We start from the raw sequence: 17,956 nt of genomic DNA, 5'->3' as shown, positions 1-17,956 counted from the left end.
ATAACAGACTTTATGCAGACCAAGTCACATTTGCAAGTTTTCCCATCAGTTACTTTTTACTTCAGATATTTCACCACATTTACTGCATGCTTGGGTTTACTGGAAATACTGCAAATATCAGTTTGCTCGTTCCCACCATGAGTCAGAGTACCACAACATTTGTAAAGATCTCAAACGTCACGGGATGAGATGCAGCCTGGACTTGCAATGCTTCACTGTGTATGTTGACCATGAAACCACTGAATACACTGTTGTTCATTTCTGCCATACAATTTGAATTCACCTGAGTACCCTTTTACTTCTTTGCTCATTTCAGTGTTTGAAGTCTGATATGCATTTCAACTTTCTGATTTGGTTTCCTCTCCTAAACAAAGTTTTTAAGCAGTTACACATATTAACTGTAAAGTTTTTTAAGCAGTCTGTTTGATTGTTTTGTTTTTTGGAATTTCACGCAATGCTACAGGAGGGCTATCTCGCTAGCTGTCCCAAATTTAGTAGTATAAGACTAGAGGGAAGGCAGCTAGTAATCACCACCTACTGCCAACACTTGGGCTACTCTTTTATCAATAAATAGTGGGATTGACTGTCACATTATAATGCCCCTTGGCTAAAAGGGCAAGCACGTTTGGTGCAATGGAGATTTGAACCCGCGACCCTCAGATTATGAGTCAAACACCTTAAGGGTTCTTCACTTTAAAAAAGTAATATTTTTGACTCATGATAAGTGACAAAAGTCACCCAGAGAGTTGAGTTTGTTATATTAAAATTAAAATAATTTTGAATATTCATATCAGCAAGTTGCACAACATTCACAGCCAACATAAAGTCTCACTGGAGCTGATTGTTATCTGATCTACAGTTTTACACCACTTGATATTTAGTAGGTAGTTTGTTGGCACTAAGAACTAATTGATTTTTCAAACAAACAATATTCATATACTCAGGTCATAATGATGTGTTTAGACTGGGGATTTAGAATTTCCAAATTGCGAATATCTCTTGTGCTTCACGTCCTGGGTGGTCATGGTGTACAGATTCTTTTGTACAGCTGTTGTCACCGATGAACACTGATAAGTAGCTTCCTTTCCATAGAAATAAGTGATAAATGTGATACTTAACAATAAACTAAACTTTGTTAGACATCCAGGAAATCTGTTCGAGTGACATAGCTTTTAAAACCCAAAATGTATTTACCAGGCCTCCTAGTGAAAACAAACAGTTCACCACCTGCAAAAAACAAAGAACATGTAAATATTTTCAGAAAACCAAATGAGAAGTTAATAACATGATTTTAAATTAAACAATCTTTTCAGTTTTAGGTCAAAACAATAACACAAAAGAAACTTTTGTTAAGAATACAATTACAATTAAACTACGAATGCAGTAAATTTAGTAAAGGGGAATGGCAGAACTGTTTTTATTTACTAAACAGAACTTTGAACTTTAACAAACTTAACCAAAACATTGTATTTTCATTCTTATAATCAGTGGCGTAGATCCTGGGGGGATGGAGGGTATACATCCCCCCTTCATTTCAGATGGGGGTATGGTGCATACAATCATCCCCCCCTACAGTTTGGTCTGTTGAATTGTTTTATTGCATCACAGGCCTACAAAGTGTGTGTTTGTTCTTGTGATTCTCGTATTCTTACCAATCGAATTACATAATTAGGCCTAGATGTAGACTTTTTCAGTAGCCGAAATGTACATCTTTAATATAGGCGTACTTCTAAGCTTTTCGATCTAAGCGATAGTTCGTAAGTATCAGTCAGTAGGCTTAAGTATACATGCAAGTGTCGTGGCAACAAGATTACTCTGTTACTGCATGTTTACAGCTTTCAGGTTCACATAATTAGAGATTACCAATTTACAAATTGAACAGTCCACATAAGTGGTTGCAAAAATCATCCCCTATTGGGTGTAAAAATCTACGCCCTGCTTATAATAATCTTGTAATTACTATGAAAAGCAACAATAAAACTAATGTATTTCCAAGAAAAACCTCAAAAGATTAACATATCAAAATTTGATTTTTCACAAAATCAACCACGCAAAAAGTTAGGTATCACCGAGTTAATTAGATCTACAAATACAATACACATATACAAAATAAAGGAAATTGCAACCATCTCTTAGAAAGTATACTGCAAGACCAAAATCAGGATAAAGTGGAGAAACACTGAGGTGCCAAGCCAAACAAAACTATGCAAGAAATACATACCCAGTTTGAATACCTTCTAAGAAAGCTCTTACACTAATAAAATATTATCCTAGCGTACAAGGCATAAAACTGTTATATCAGAATATTGAACGATATTAAGCTAATTATTTAACTGTGCATTTGCGATTTTCTTATAGCAAAGCCACATTAGGCTATCTGCTGTGTCCACCGAGAGGAATCTAAACCATGATTTTAGCATGGAACAGCTTTACTCTTATTGCTTATTAAATGGTAGCACAATTCATTACTTACCAAGTAAGGGTTCTTCTTTTCATAAAGGTCATTCACTTGAAACATATCCCAAGATTTAAGGCCATAATTTAAGCATCCCTTCAAAAACATTTCAATATTTTCCATCTGGTAATGAAAAAAAAAAAAAAAAAAAAAGATTAATCTATAGAAATGTGCTAATTGAAAACAAACATGAACATAAAATAGAGAAACATTACTCAACATGGACTCCCTTTAAGATTTAAATAATTTTACTAAAATGCACTTACAGAACCTTAAAGCATCACAGGGATACTCAAATTTGGGTAATAAAATACCAAATTGAAGAATTTAAAAACTGTATTACTTATTCACAAACAAACATTAAATGCAGTACCTGTGACAGTATCAAAGAAAAGTTGATTTGACAACAATGATAAACTGAACAAATTCCTATATTTATGCAAGTACTGCAACCTACCTGTTTAAATGGAGAAGCTGATTTGTTGATTTTTGTTACAGCACCAGGCATTATTCTATTTATCAGTCTACAAGTAAGGAAAACGAAACACATTTATTAAAAACTACAGGCTTAATGGTTTTTAAAATATAAATACAAAAACAACAACAATTGTAATATGCGTATCAATGTAAGCAGCTGGTAGATCACTATGGTTGTGTATCATATCCAGAGGCGTAGTTAGAGTTTTCAGCACCGGGGGACAAAGTCAGTTTTCGCACCCCCTCGTTACACAATTTTCCTATTTATGTAACATCAATTTGGTGCCCCCACCCACCCCCAATGCTGTGCCTGGGGACAAATGTCCCCCTTGCCCCCCTAGCTACATCATTGTTCATATCTCAAAAGAAATCACATTCCTTGTGCTCAGGAGTTTGTTATTTGAAGGTATAATACTACTCAAACTGTCAACAAATCCATGTGTTTACTATTTCAAATGTAAATAATACTGTGTACATGCCCAATGACCTGTTGCTGTAAAACATGCTGGTGCATTTAAAAGTACCCTTCTTACCTGTAATGAAAGAGAGAAGTAATTTATTGACATTCATTAACAGTTATAAAATGAATACATGGATACTAGTATTAGTTTGTTTCATATGAAATGGCTGACTGTGTAGGTAAAATTAACATATTTTAACAAACAAATTTTATTAATCAAAATGTGCTCCATTTGCTGCAATGGTTTCTCCCAATGGGATGCTAATAAAAATATCCTGTCTCTATAAAACTCCACTGTTTTGAAGACAATAAATTCTTCAAAGGCTAGTTTCCCGATTTGTAAATGTTTTGTTCCAGAAAAACAGCTCCAAGTACTGGAACAAGTGATAAATCAGTCAGATATGTCAAGTGTGTATGGTGGATGCTCCAAAATTTCACATTTCAATTCTGTCAATTTTGAAGTGGTGATTTTTGAGGTATGGAGTCTGGCGTTAATTTGCAGTAAAATTGATCCATATCTGTTCACCACCAATGACGGCTGTTTGGTGGTTAATTTTCAATACATTTTATGAATTTGTCAGCAGTAAGATTGTGCTGTAATTGTTTCACCTGGTTCCAGAAAGGAATAATGGACAACCATACTGTCATCATTACCTTTTTTGGGTGCAAGGGTGGTTTTGGTATGTCTTTGTGATTCACCTGCATTTAACCATTGTTCTGATCTCTTCTTGCTGTCATATAGGATTCACTTCTTGTTGCAGGTAACTATTTACTTCAAGAATGACTCCCTCTTGTTCCTAACCAGTTTCTGCCCTTCTGTCAATGTGTAAGGTACTTATTTTGTCAATTTTTTTAACCTTTCTGACTGCAGTCAAGTGACGAGAAACAGTTGCACTGGAAACGTCCAAGTCTGTTGAAAGTGCCAAAACAGTCATTTGTGGGTTAGCTTACACAATAGTTCTTAATCTTTCTTCATTCACAATAGATTGAGGCCTTCCTCAGAATGAAATTCCTGGAACCAGTGCTGAATAGTCCACCAAGAAGTAAATGTCAAATGGATTTTTAAACAGCTTCTACTGCAGTTATTCCCAATTTGAACTCATACATAAAAAGTAGTCTCAATTATGTTGAAGACATCTTGTATATGATTCCAAAGAAACACAAAAATAATTACAACTTGTCACGACAGACAAATGAGAGCACAGCACTGTTGTCAATACTGAATAGCTTACAGTCAAATTACTGTATCCAACTTGTCCTAATCTCAGTCACTCTTCAACTAATTGAAAGTCAGCAATTTCACATAAAATGACCTAATAGTTTCAGACTGTAGATGTGACCTAATCACCTTGCTTGTTATGTACGAATGAAGTATGTCCTAACCTTATCTGAATAACATATTATACAGACTTAGAAGATATTTATGGTTTCATTGAACAGAATAGAACAACAAATTAAACAAATGAATACAGAATGCAGTATATTCAGCATTTTCATATAATAATAATGACATATATTAGAGATCACTCTTTTACAAATTATTAGTTGGAAGTTTTGTTAAAAAAACACTTAAAAAACAAAACAGGTTCAAACCTTTACACCTAAGAATTTAAAATAATGTGTGTTTCAGAAAATGGTTTGAGCAGTGTCTACTTGACCTATGTTTTATAAATTTTGTTTTGGAAGCACTAGTTTGATGCAGGCTTACTTTAGCAATGCAAAAGCCATATAATAACATCATGCTATATGATATAAAACAAAAAATGTTATAGAAAAGAAATACAGTAGAATCATTTTACTGAAAAGATAGCCATCTGTGAAATACAGTCTAAGTTTCTTGCTAAACAAATCGCAGCTAGTAGTACAAGCAACATATAATCAATGCATGGCCAATATAATACAAAAGAATAATATGCCACTTTTAATAAATGTTGCACTTAAATAATTCAAGTGGTCATAAAATAATTAAATATTCTAGAAAGAAAACAAACAATCTATTAATTAAATAAAACAAAACAAAAAAGAAAAACTTCATAATTAGTAATTCTTACAAAAATTAAAAAATGCTACTTAATATTTTGGACATCATAAACCATCAAATTCCAGGATTGAGGTGCTTGCAGCAAGATGGTCATGTGTCTGTACATAGCAAGGTATAGAAAACTTAAATGCCAAACAGATTTAATTCTTGATTCATTAATGTTACAAGATGTCGTTACGATAACAAAATGGCTCACAAATATCATTATTATTTTCAAAATATGTCAAGAGAAGTTACAAAGTTATGAGGTTGGCTCACTAAATTAACAATCAGCAAACGTGATAACAGGTCAAAACAATTCTGTAGTTTTATTTCTAAAAAGTGTATGAAACATAAGATCAACCTCATACTTTTATCATAATGCATGCACCATAGTGACTTTAAGTAATGGTTCATGATAAAAACATGCATTATTATTATTCATCCTGTATGTATGAAGCTGTCCGATTCACACCAGATATTAACGACAAAAGGCAATATTCACAACCTTTTCTTCACTCATTCAATAATTTACTTTGTACTCTCTGGACCTAATTGTATAGGGAAATGGTTAACATGATGACAACCTTATGGTCTAACAGATGCAAACCAGCAAAAAAAAAAAAGTCTGGGTTTCCAATTTCTAGAATATGTGATTATAATCATAAGTCCCAATATTAATTCATTATAATGTGCAATATGGAACACGCATCATTACACAAATGAGCTTTAGCAGTCGCACTTTCATTACATTTGTTTCATCGAAGTTGATTCTGTTCATAAAACCCACTAGACAAGGAGAAGATAAACATATGTGATGTATCGCAGAACAATAATCCACCAGTTGCCAGGTTATTATAAGTAACAAGGTAGAAAATATAAAGTTATGCTACATGACATTCATGAGCTTACTCTTACTAACAAGGACTGAATTGAAACATAACATGTAAACCTTGATATAAATAGTATTCTATTCCAAGTTTATTACCGATTTTTAATAAAACATAAAATTAACTCCATTTATGAAAGATAACAATAAGTCCACTCAGTAAATGTCAAAACATACTGAGAAAATATGTAATACTTTGCTTATGAATACCAAATATTTAGGCACCAGTTTAGCCTTTGGAAAAATTCATATACACTTTAGAAAGTCAACTAAAATTTTACATAAAAAAAGTCCACAAATTTATTTTAATATGGTTAGAAAAAAGGCATAACAAGTACCTGCATAATGCTATGCCATCTTTCAAACACTCACAAAAATCCACATAGTCCTCAAAGCCCCTCTCTGGGTTAGGGGGAATAAGCTCCAGGTCTGTCACTTTTTCAATCCATTCTAAAACTTGAAGAGCCTTGTTCATATCAAATTTGGCCCTACTCTAAGTAATAACACAAAAAAACAACTCAGTCATATTTACTTCATAGCAATATTTTTCTCTTTCAGCAATTTACCTTTTATTTATATCCATACCTCTTAAAGTCTCTTAACAAGTGTTAATGTTATTTAAGTCAATTACAACAACACAAGATTGTTTGTATATTGTTGAGAACAAATTCACACACTGGGACTACTTGTGCTGTGCCCACAATGAGTACTGAAACCACATTTTAGTGCTATAAACCCTTAGACTTAGTGGTGGACCACTGGGATGGGGGGGGAGGCAATGATACAAGTAAACAGTAAAAAAATAGACTTTTTTAACAAAATGTTTTTCAAAGTGAGCAAAATAATGCATCTTCATCAGATCCAGTACAATGTCTCACCTTCATGATTACTGACTCTCCCTTTTAAACAAACTAACTTTTGATGTTGAATTCCTATTCATAAATACAACATTTTGCAAAAATTTACATTACTTTGACAAAGTAAAAAGATGCATACTTTGAGAAAAATTATAACAATAAGACTTGAGCGTGGTAACAAATGATATCAACCATCAAAATGTACAAGTTTTATAAATATTCAACAAGTTTTTCAATGATGTTTTCAATTGTGGGCTGTTGCTCTAAGTTTTTCTTTCCATGAATTTTTAGTTTTGTGTTCAGATAGACTTGTTTTTTTTCATGTCCTATGTATTCTCCAATCATTTTTGAAAATTTTTAATCATTGTATTCAACTAAAAAATGTTTTTGGCAATTGTTTTATCACACAATTGTCAAAAAGATTCTTCAGATGAATACAAAAGACTAAACATTTTCTTTCTAATGGGATGCCAGTTTCATACAGCAAAGTACCAAATTTTTTTTCAACACTATGCAATATCTCATCATGAAAAATACAAGCTATAATTACCAAATTACCTACCTAATTAGATTCTCACTTTGGAAACAAATAAGTCTAAAATCATAAACAAACTTTAAAGATGTCTTCATAAGTAATAAAAATAAAAAAAAAAGATAGACTATAAAAACTATTTGGCGAGACATTATCTGTATACCACCTTTCTCATTTATAAAGCAGTAAGTTACTAATGCATCATGGTTTAAAGTCTTAGTATAAACTTACAAAGTTTCATAACTTTGCCAGAACATTTTGTTCTAGTTCACTTTTACTCTTTTTTTCAAAGTTTTTCGCATAAACTCTCGATTTTGAAAGAGATGAGGCCAAAATTGACTGACATTTTTTTAAAACCATAGCTTAATTACTGACAACAAAACAATGTTCTTTGTTGTGGTTCATACAATTAAGGTACTACTACCATTCACATACATGTTAGTTAAACCAGCTAAATTAAAACTCTTACCAATATTTACTTTAGGTTTCTGTCCCTCTGATACAAATAGTTATCAAATAAGTATATCATTCAGTATTATTTATTAGTACAGTAATTTTACATTTAAATGTTACCAAAACTAAAACAATACCACTATCATCTTTCTTTTCCAAATGGTAAACTATTAACGTCCAGTACCGGTATGGGTGTTTCATGGTAATTTAATGGATGTTGTGAAGTATTTGGTATTTAAAAAAATATACACCCTTCAAAAAGAATCTTTGGTGTTTTTAAAGCATAATGTCCAACAGAAGAAAAACAATGACATTTATCAAGTCAACTAGTTTTCAAAACAATATAAAAGCATACAACAAATAATATTTTTAGTATTTAATAACTAAAAGGACAAAGGGAGGTGATTCAAACCATTTTTCTATTTGAAGGATTTCAATAACTACAATGTATAATGGATTACTAACAACACTGAAAATAGAGAGTGTTACATTTAAATCACAAACAGACATTTGAAATTCAAATGCAGTAGTCTGTTAAAAGTAAGCTATACAACAACAAAAACAGTCATGCCATAAGAAGCAAATAAAGACAGAAAACTAAATCATATCACTACTAGGTTTTTTAACATCTTACATCTTTGTTGTTTTCTTTACAAAAACTTATCTGATTTAAAAGAAAAAGATTCAATTCAGTTCAGTAAGCAGATGAGATATAGCATCTCAACTTTAAAGGTGCATCATGTTTTAATGACTACAGACACGTTAGTTAACAATACTATAAAAAAACAACAACTTGAGTAAACCTGGCTGAAACACAACTCCTGTTTCTAGACATTATGTAGGTTTATAAAATTAAATTCTGGAAGTTCAATGTAATTCTTTATAAAGATAATTTCATTAGCTGTATTTACTAAAACATGTGCACAGTTTTATATAAAATATAGAAAATAAAATTGTAAAACTATAAATTATATTTCTAAATCATGTTTTTAACACAAAAGAAGGTCCTTCTCTTTGATAAATTTTGATGGTTAAAACTGTATTAATGTACTGTTTATATCAACAAAATGTGATAATAACAAGGTACATGTAAACTAATATAATTTTTTTCATACACTAGTGAAATCACTTAAAAATAATGCTTGATATTAAAATTTAAATTTTACAGAAAAGTACTTCCATATGAATTTTAATTATTTGAGAGCAAAACTACATAAACTTGGATGCACACTTTTAAGATAAATAACTATAAATTAATGATCCTTTTTAAAATGGTCCGATTTTAGCTTTTAACATTTTATAAACCTAAAACACATACATATACATACATAAGAGGGAAGAATATCATAATTACAATGGAGAGAGACAGCCAATGCCTTGTTTCATATGGATGACACTTTCTTGTCCACCAATATGTGCTTTTTCAGCTCTAATCAGAACATGCATATATGCATTTATTTTCAAATAATTTCCTGAAACATTATAGCAACATAACGAGAAATATAACTATTACTACTTTACATCAACACTTGTTGTAGGGAACACAATAATTTTGGTATCTATAACAAGAAATGCAATATAATAATCCAGAAAGATAAGCATTTTGAAGAAAGTTCCCCATTCAATCTAACAGTTAACAATTTAAAACGTTACTAAACATTCAAAGGTTAAGAAAACCTCTTACATTCACTTCGGAACTGTAGTAGTAGTTAAAAAAAGAAAGAAAGAAAAGTGAATTCACATGGCTAAAAGTTTTGTAAAATAATACAATTTTTGTGAAAGTTTATATGTAATTATTCAGTGACTAAATATAGCAAATCAAAATTCCGAATTTGATTTAAGAGTCCTACTTTGCTATATGTAAAAATTAAATAATGTCAGTAAGAAGAACCCATTGTAGCGGTTGAAATACATGTAGCGTTCTCAAGCGAAACCGAAACGCCCACGAGGTAACTATAATCTTAAACTTACAAAACACTCACTCGTAGTTGTATGTCGAATCGACAGGGTAACTCATGTTTAACGTGCAAGTTACAGTACATTACCTTGATTCAATACATTAAAATCTTACAAATAATCACCACATGAACTTACCTTTAACATGCACTCTCGGGAAAGACCATAAGCAGGTCCCTGATATGCCATAATGAAAATTAGTAACAGAAAGCGAGAAGAAAATAAATAATTCAAACTAACCACTCGTCACCTGCCCTCTACTTAGCAATAGCGTATTTACAGTATATGGACTTCACGCGCTACCAGTGGGTAGAAGTCAGCATATGACGTCATTAAAAGATTCAACCAATTCGGGCGTAAGGAATGGCCGCTCACTTCACGATCAGTATACAATAGATAAGAGCTTTTTATTACACGACAGATGTGAAATTAAAATGTAATAATATCTTCTTGCAGCCATTAACACAACATACACTTTTATAACAACATGTTACATAATGTAAGTTAGACAATAATCGCAAAGGCCAACGAAAATGTTAACATATATCATGTTCCCTTTTTCACGCATTTACGTTCTGTGATTTGTTTATCGTCCAGTTTTAACAATTCCAATCCTGTAAAAAAAAAAAAAAAAATCAATTAGTCTGTATTTACTTTACTTGTTTTTCTCATTCCAGTGTAATTGAAAATGATCCAGAGACCAAAGAATCCTTAGAATTTATCCTCGAAGTGTCAAATTAATTCAAGTACTCTTTAACAAGTTTTTAAAAAGCTGTCAAAAGGTTTTAGACATTTTAACTATTAGCTTGGAACAAACAACATAATTAAAACGTAATAACAGTTTATTTATTGGCCATTTGGATTAACATTGTTAATAAGTTAAAGTATTATTATATATTAACTGACAGAAATGCATGTTTAATATTATAAAACATCAAGCAGTTTAAAAACTGATACTGACATTCATTTTACATTTGAATATTTGGAGAAAAAAAATAGCTTCAGTTTTGTCAATATTGATTTTGTGCTTTCAACAGAAACAGAGATACAGAAGAATTAGCAAGTAAATAAAACTGTTGTATTGGCATGTACTGTGGACTTATGTCTTGCAGTGAACATTCTTTAATCCAACTTGTAGAACGTTAAGGAATATAACACTTGTGTTATGATTAAATGGATTGTACGTTACCTTTGTTTTCACCAAATTATCAAAAGGAACTTGCCTAATGAGAGAATTCCTTGCAACATTTAGAATCTAGACCGAACTTCATTATTATATACTATACTTTTTAATGTTGTAATTTGTTAACTAGAAGGCGTATAACGCCCAGAAAGTTTGAAGGATGTGAGGTCGAACTTTTGTAGGACACAGGAACGGAGATATAAATATTATGTTTCCTGAAGGGACATTTGGTTAGTTAGAGAGTTTAGAATATTTTAAAGTTTCCAACGGAGAGTGAACTGGTGAATGTGTTATATACCGTGTTTACTTTGTACAAGTAAGTTGATTTATTTTGCGTTACGTAACGTAATTTGTAACTTATGCTCACGGATATTTACGGAGATGTTCAAGTGTATAGAAACGTTAGAAGAAGAAATAAAGTAACTTGTTATAATTAGGCAGACTAGAATTAAATTAGTTTCACAAAATAATTTAAAAAACTCGCCAGCAAAATAATTACGTACAACAATATATTAATATATACATGGACTGAGATAGAAAATTTGCTGAAAATGATAAAGCAGAGGAGAAATGGCTAAAACAGAAAAAGAATGAAAATTGTTTGTTTTTTTCTTTAATTTCTGCTTCTTCCTTTTTTTTCTCACAAAGTTACACAAACTGTTGTCTGTAAATAGCCGTCCTTAATTTTAAACTGAAGGTTATAGGAAAAATAGCTGGTCAACAATACCAAGTACCAGCTTTAGAACTACTGTCGTGTAATCGAATAGCATTTGACTAATCACACTTATAGTTCATCTACGGCCAAAAGTATGAAGCGTATTTTTGCAGTAACAGGCCTTGAACTTTCAGATTCAGTCTTAGTACGCCAACTATAAGGCCGTCCCCAACTCAGAGGGACACAGAAAATTAAAAGGGTATAAGGAAAAGTACGCTAATCTAAAGAAGATCAAAGAGAAAGTTCGAATAAAGATATAGGGATTTAAAACAAGGAGAGAGAAATATCAAAACCAGAGAAGAGATATAAAGAATAATTTAGAAACTAAATAAGTTTGATCAAAAGTAAGATAACGAAAGCCGTAGAAAATAATCAAAAGAATTATATCACCAAACCTGAAAAAGTATAAATGGTCTTTAGTGGTATAGAAGAACCATGATATCAAGATATAAAAAAAGTAAAGAAAGATTGTTGTAATAACAAGGTTAAAAAAAACAAAACACGGGTAATTAACATAGAAACATCAATACCATGATAAAACATCTAGAAAATGACTTTCAAACGTCATAATCAAATAATCCAAACCTATCTCTGCAGTTGCTGAATAATTTTAACCTTGAACACCGTTAACAAAGAAATATACAATAAAAATTCTCCTCTGGTCGATTATTACCATTATGCATGTTATCTGATTGTAAGATCTTCTTGGAATACTCCACTCGTATCACTACCTCACTGTCTTGTGGGTTTTCATATGGCAAAGTCGCATCGAACTACCTGCGGAGTCCACGGAGGGGAAGCGAACCGCTGATTTTTAGTGTTATAAATCCGTAGACTTAATGCTGTACCAGCGGGGAATTCTCAGCGTGTTACATACTTTGGCAAGCTATTTTACTTACAGCCAATGGCCTGGCATGGCCAAACGCGTAAGGCGTGCGTCCGAGGGTCGCGGGTTCGCGCCCACGTCGCGCTAAACATGCTCGGCCTCCCAGCCGTGGGGGGTGTATAATGTTACGGTCAATCCCACTATTCGTTGGTAAAGAGTAGCCCAAGAGTTGGCGGTGGGTGGTGATGACTAGCTGCCTTCCCTCTAGTCTTACACTGCAAAATTAGGGACGGCTAGCACAGATAGCCCTCGAATATCTTTGTGCGAAATTCCAAAACAACAACAACTAACAACCAACAGAAAGATACCATGTCTTTTGTCTGTTAAAATTAACGGTGATCTAAGTTTCCGATTAAGTTCAGGTCCTATTTACAGACCTTTTTTTTCTTTTTAAAACCTAAGTCTATTATGAAATTTTTCTAGTAGACTGAAAATTCAACGTGCATTTGAATTAAACTCTTTGCTTATTTAGCGTTGTCTATGATAATAAAAAATGAAAATGTTTGACATACTCAGACGTTGTGCACAACTTTTATATAAGAAACATCAGGGCAACAAGCATGTATATTTTATAGTCACATCCGCCAACTGTGTGGACATTGGTCAATAATGGTGACCAATATGAATAATGCCAGAGGTACTGAGCATAATTTGCATATTTACCGTTTAATCACTTTCTTCTTCACAATACGTGTCATAATTCTTTCGTGTGCCTCCTGGTGGTGCAGCAGTACAGACAGCCCATTGTGCAGCTCTGTGCTTACCTTCAAACAAACAAATTCCTTAGTTGTACTCGTCGTGAAATCCAAATCTCAACACGAAAATTATGTAAATATTACGTAACTCTTTTCGTGAGTGATTTTCGTGAAATAAAGAAATACACGTTTCGAAACCTGTTTCCGTAAGTATTTAACTGGGAAAGTTGAAAGTGGGTTTGTTAGAAACAATTTGCTCACAAGCCAATGCGTATATTTCTTCTAAAACGTTTTGGCGCTTAGCTTTTGGGATAATGTTGTACTTCTGTACTATCATTCAGTGAGATCATACGCAACATTAATAATTCGTACGAGACACACAGCCAACACGACACTACTGTATTATTCGTTATGTTGCGAAACCAATGAAGCTACCATCTGAAAAATCTCAAAAGTTTATATGTTCAAACTATATATTTATAGCCATAATTAGTGACGCCTCAAGTGGTTAAGCACTAACTCTGAAAAGTTATAATGCTAAAAACTGGGTTCCATGGCGGGCATTGCCCAGATAACCCATTACGTAGCTCTGCGCTTCACAACTAACTAATCAAATCCTAATTAACAGAGTTCCATTACCTCGGTGTTCAGAAAACTTCTTAACTTTTCACCTTTTTTTTTTTTCGTCAGACGTTACTTCAAATAGATCATAATGTTATAAACGGAACTTTATGAGATTAAACATATTACTACTGGGTATCTTAGATAAGAGAAATTTTGGCAGCCTTTGGTACGTGGTTTCGTGATAATATATATCTATCGGATTTTGTATTCGCACTTTCGGAATTGATTGTGTTTTCATACAAAATTTGAAATACTGCCTAAATGAATAATTACTTGCAATGTTTAATTTTTTTAAACCATAAATGTTATTTATATTTCAATGAAGGTAATAAGAACATATGAAAATATAATTTCGTCATTTACCTATTGGACTACTTTTGAAATATAATTTATGAAAATAACAGAGACAGTTTTGTTTTTTAAATTTCGCGTAAAGCTACAGGAGGGTTATCTGCGCTAGCCGTACCTAATTTAGGAGTGTAAGACTAGAGGGAAGGCAGCTAGTCATCATCACCCACCGCCAACTCTTGGGCTATTTTTTTACCAAAGGATAGTGGGATAGACCGTAACATTATAACGTCCTCACGGCTAAAAGGGCGAGCATATTTTGGTGTCACGAGGATTCGAACCTACGACCCTTAGATTATAAGACGATTTTCCCAACCACCTTGCTATGCTGGTCCAGCAACACTGATATCCTTACAAACCAATGCACCCTCCAGTGGTTCAGCGGCAAGTTTATGACACTAAAAGTCGGGTTTGGATACATCCGTCATTTGCACAGCACAAATAATGATTATGTAGATTTGTGCTTAATAATAAACAAACACTTCATTACACCGAAACAAACAATCGGTGTCAAAAGCAAAAATGATTACACGCGCGTCAAACAAAACTTATCATTATGAGTTATGTACGAATATGTACTAGCCATAAGTAATGTATAAAATAGTTATCTTTTGTTAATAAGGGAATCTTTATTGAAACGCATAAATACTTTCACGATAAGTTTTAGGAAATTAACAAATGCATAGAAAAATCACCATGTTTGTTTGTAACTAAGCAAATTCTTATACAATGGGTTATTTGTGCTCCACCTATCATGGGTATCAAACCTGGTTTCTAGCGTTGAAAATCCGCAGGTATACCGCTGTGTTGCTAGGGGGATTATTATGATAGAGAACTGGTTGGTTGTGGAAAGCTTTCACTGTTACTGGAAATTAGTAATATTAAAATTTGTATGTACACTTATACACCGCGTCACATTTTGTTCAGCATAACTCACTAACGATCTGTAGATAAGTCAGAAGTCAAAGTTCGAGAGAATTTGCTGCTGAACACGATACGCAGTTTATGCTATGGGCACAGTATAAAATTGATAATCAGTCCTATTATTTGACTTGAGCATCGGACAACGCCCTCGTGATAACTGGCTCTGCTGCTGGCTAGTTGCCTTATCGCTCGTCAGTAGTTTAATTACGAACGATTATTTCTAGATCCTTGAGGTACATGATCTGTCTATTTAGCCCATATGAACATAAGTTACCGTTCAGGATGATAGTTCCAATTCTAATACCACGGTACGTGCGTGTGAGGATCAAATCCCGAATTCTAGCATTACAAATCTTGTCCCTCACCCCCAGCTTGCCTCTTAGTCTCGGAACATGGCTCGATCTACACTAAGTTGTTAAGGGATTTGATGTACTTAAAGGACACTAAAATCAGTTTGTTTGCTTGTTTGTTTTTAGCTCTATAAGCTTTTAGAGCTACTAGGGGGCGTGGAAAACAGGAGTTAGTTTATACTATTGAAAGGGTAATATCTGTTGTTAAGCACCCTCGAGGAATGTATTTAATATAATAAGGCAAAAAAACTAAAAAAAAATCACTAGTTTGATCAGTATGTCGGCATTATATAATTACGGCATGTTGCCATGGGAACTAAATCTAACTCAGATGTTCGAACGTTCAAGAAACTGACCAATAAAGTCATTTTACGTATATATGATACACTTGTAAAAAATGTGTTCTTCTCTTAGTATTTTATGCAGATGCAGAATTGCATAATTTCTATGCATATTGAGAATGAAGCATTATCTAGGCTTGTTAAAAGTTAATAATTACACTTCTATTTAGCCAAATTTAAGGTTCAGAAACTTATTACAACATGTTTTACTTACTGCTACTTTAACTGAGTCACTAGACCTTATAAATTGTCAAACAAGACCATATATACTACATATTATATATTCTTACAGACTATGCTACTGTTCTATGGACATCTAGCTGAAACTTACCACATACTGAATAAAACGTATGTTTGTGCATGTTCCTGTAATATAAAAAATTAAATGTAAATAGCTCATTTTGAATTTTAGTTATTTATAGCATTACGGCTATCATATGTGGTTAATGCAGTTTTTACTATTTAAGAAATTATTGTTATAAACTAATCTTAAAATATAGCACGAATTTTATCAAATGTAATTACTACAAGGTCAAATGTGATAAGCGTGGTGGTACCTGCAGCTTAACATGTAACAGTCCTGTTTCGGTATTTGGCAATATCACTAAGTAGGCCTAGCTTGGCCAGGTATTCTTGGGTTAAGACCAGTAACACCGCTAGCAGCGAGGATATCAAACTGGTTACGCAGGGCAGATTGGTGACAAAGGGTTTTTGGTTTATGTATTTATCATAATTAAAATTATTTATCATTAACCTATTATCACTGAAAATATTAAACAGCTCTTCTGGTAGAAGTTACAACGTCACTGTTTTAGTAGCGTGGCAGTGAATTAGAAGTTACTACATCATTGTTTTAGTACCGTGGAAGTCTATTACAAATGATCAAGATTGAGTCAGTTTCAATTTTTCTAAATAAAGTTGAAGAAACAGATAAAAATCAACTTGCGTATATTGCTCACTCTCTCACACAGTGTTAGCGTGTGTCCTCACTAGTGCTACATTTCAGCTTTGTTCTTCAGGTTCTTACATCATATGGCATGCGCGAAAACTAATGATATTCTGTCCCCGTGCGCATTTAGTCTTCTTCTGATGTGAAAGCCAACTAAAACATTCCTTTTTTACAATCCCCTTTGTTTTCGTTTGTTTCCGTATTATCAATTCTCCTTTTATTTACTTTTAATATCACTTGGAGGCAAATTCATATTTCAAAATCAAAATAAAGTTATAAAACAATAAAGGTGCTTTTTTTCCCCTTCATCAGCAATTACAATCAGAAAAATGATTGGATATTTTAAGATATATATTTGAAATAAAAGCAAGAAGGTCAAACTTATATAATTACCTGATAAAGAAAACAGGAAAAGCTAGAACTGATAAGCCTAAAGCTTGTAAGACATGGTTTGCTTTACGCTACTGAACGTGATCTAAACAACGTATCAGAAAACTTCGTCTGGCTAGACACCATACTTTTGTATCAACAACATTGTTGTAACGTGTTTATCGTGGCAATGTCGAACGTCCTTTGGAGATAAAGTCACACCATGGAGTGTATATACTTCCATATCACTCACCCTACTTGTTCGTCTTACAAGACGAAGAAGTAGATGTTTTCAGTAGTTTAGTAAGTTAAAGAATGAGCTAGATGAAGTCGATTTGGTAGTTTAGTAAGTTAAGGAATGAGCTAGATGAAGTCGATGTTTTAGTTGATTAGTTAAAGAATGAGCTAGATGAAGTAGATGTTTTAGTAGTTTAGTAAGTTAAAGAATGAGCTAGATGAAGTCGATGTTTTAG

General features: G+C 32.8%; 1 protein-coding gene across 5 annotated transcripts in view; it reads right to left on the bottom strand.

The window, feature by feature from the left end:
* LOC143248661 (myophilin-like) overlaps positions 1 to 17,269 on the bottom strand; it is a 28,361-nt gene extending 11,092 nt beyond the window's left edge. The window contains exons 1-6 of one of the 5 annotated variants that reach the window (XM_076497210.1): positions 10,238 to 10,376; positions 9,472 to 9,572; positions 6,640 to 6,794; positions 2,913 to 2,979; positions 2,474 to 2,578; positions 1,195 to 1,227 (exon numbers count right to left, since the gene is read on the bottom strand). In XM_076497210.1, the coding sequence (XP_076353325.1) occupies positions 1,195 to 1,227; positions 2,474 to 2,578; positions 2,913 to 2,979; positions 6,640 to 6,776 (342 nt within the window). In that variant the 5' untranslated portion in view covers positions 6,777 to 6,794; positions 9,472 to 9,572; positions 10,238 to 10,376. Of the gene's footprint in view, positions 1 to 1,194; positions 1,228 to 2,473; positions 2,579 to 2,912; positions 2,980 to 6,639; positions 6,795 to 9,471; positions 9,573 to 10,237; positions 10,400 to 17,124 lie in introns of those variants that run through there. The other 4 variants (XM_076497209.1, XM_076497211.1, XM_076497208.1 and 1 more) reach the window with 4 other exon arrangements.
* Between the last annotated feature and the right edge of the window lie 687 nt (positions 17,270 to 17,956).

Source organism: Tachypleus tridentatus, chromosome 4, assembly GCF_004210375.1.
Source record: "Tachypleus tridentatus isolate NWPU-2018 chromosome 4, ASM421037v1, whole genome shotgun sequence".
In the NCBI taxonomy this organism is placed as follows: domain Eukaryota; kingdom Metazoa; phylum Arthropoda; class Merostomata; order Xiphosura; family Limulidae; genus Tachypleus; species Tachypleus tridentatus.
The sequence above is the reverse complement of the archived record's forward strand: the minus strand, read 5'-3'. Positions and strand labels throughout refer to the sequence as shown.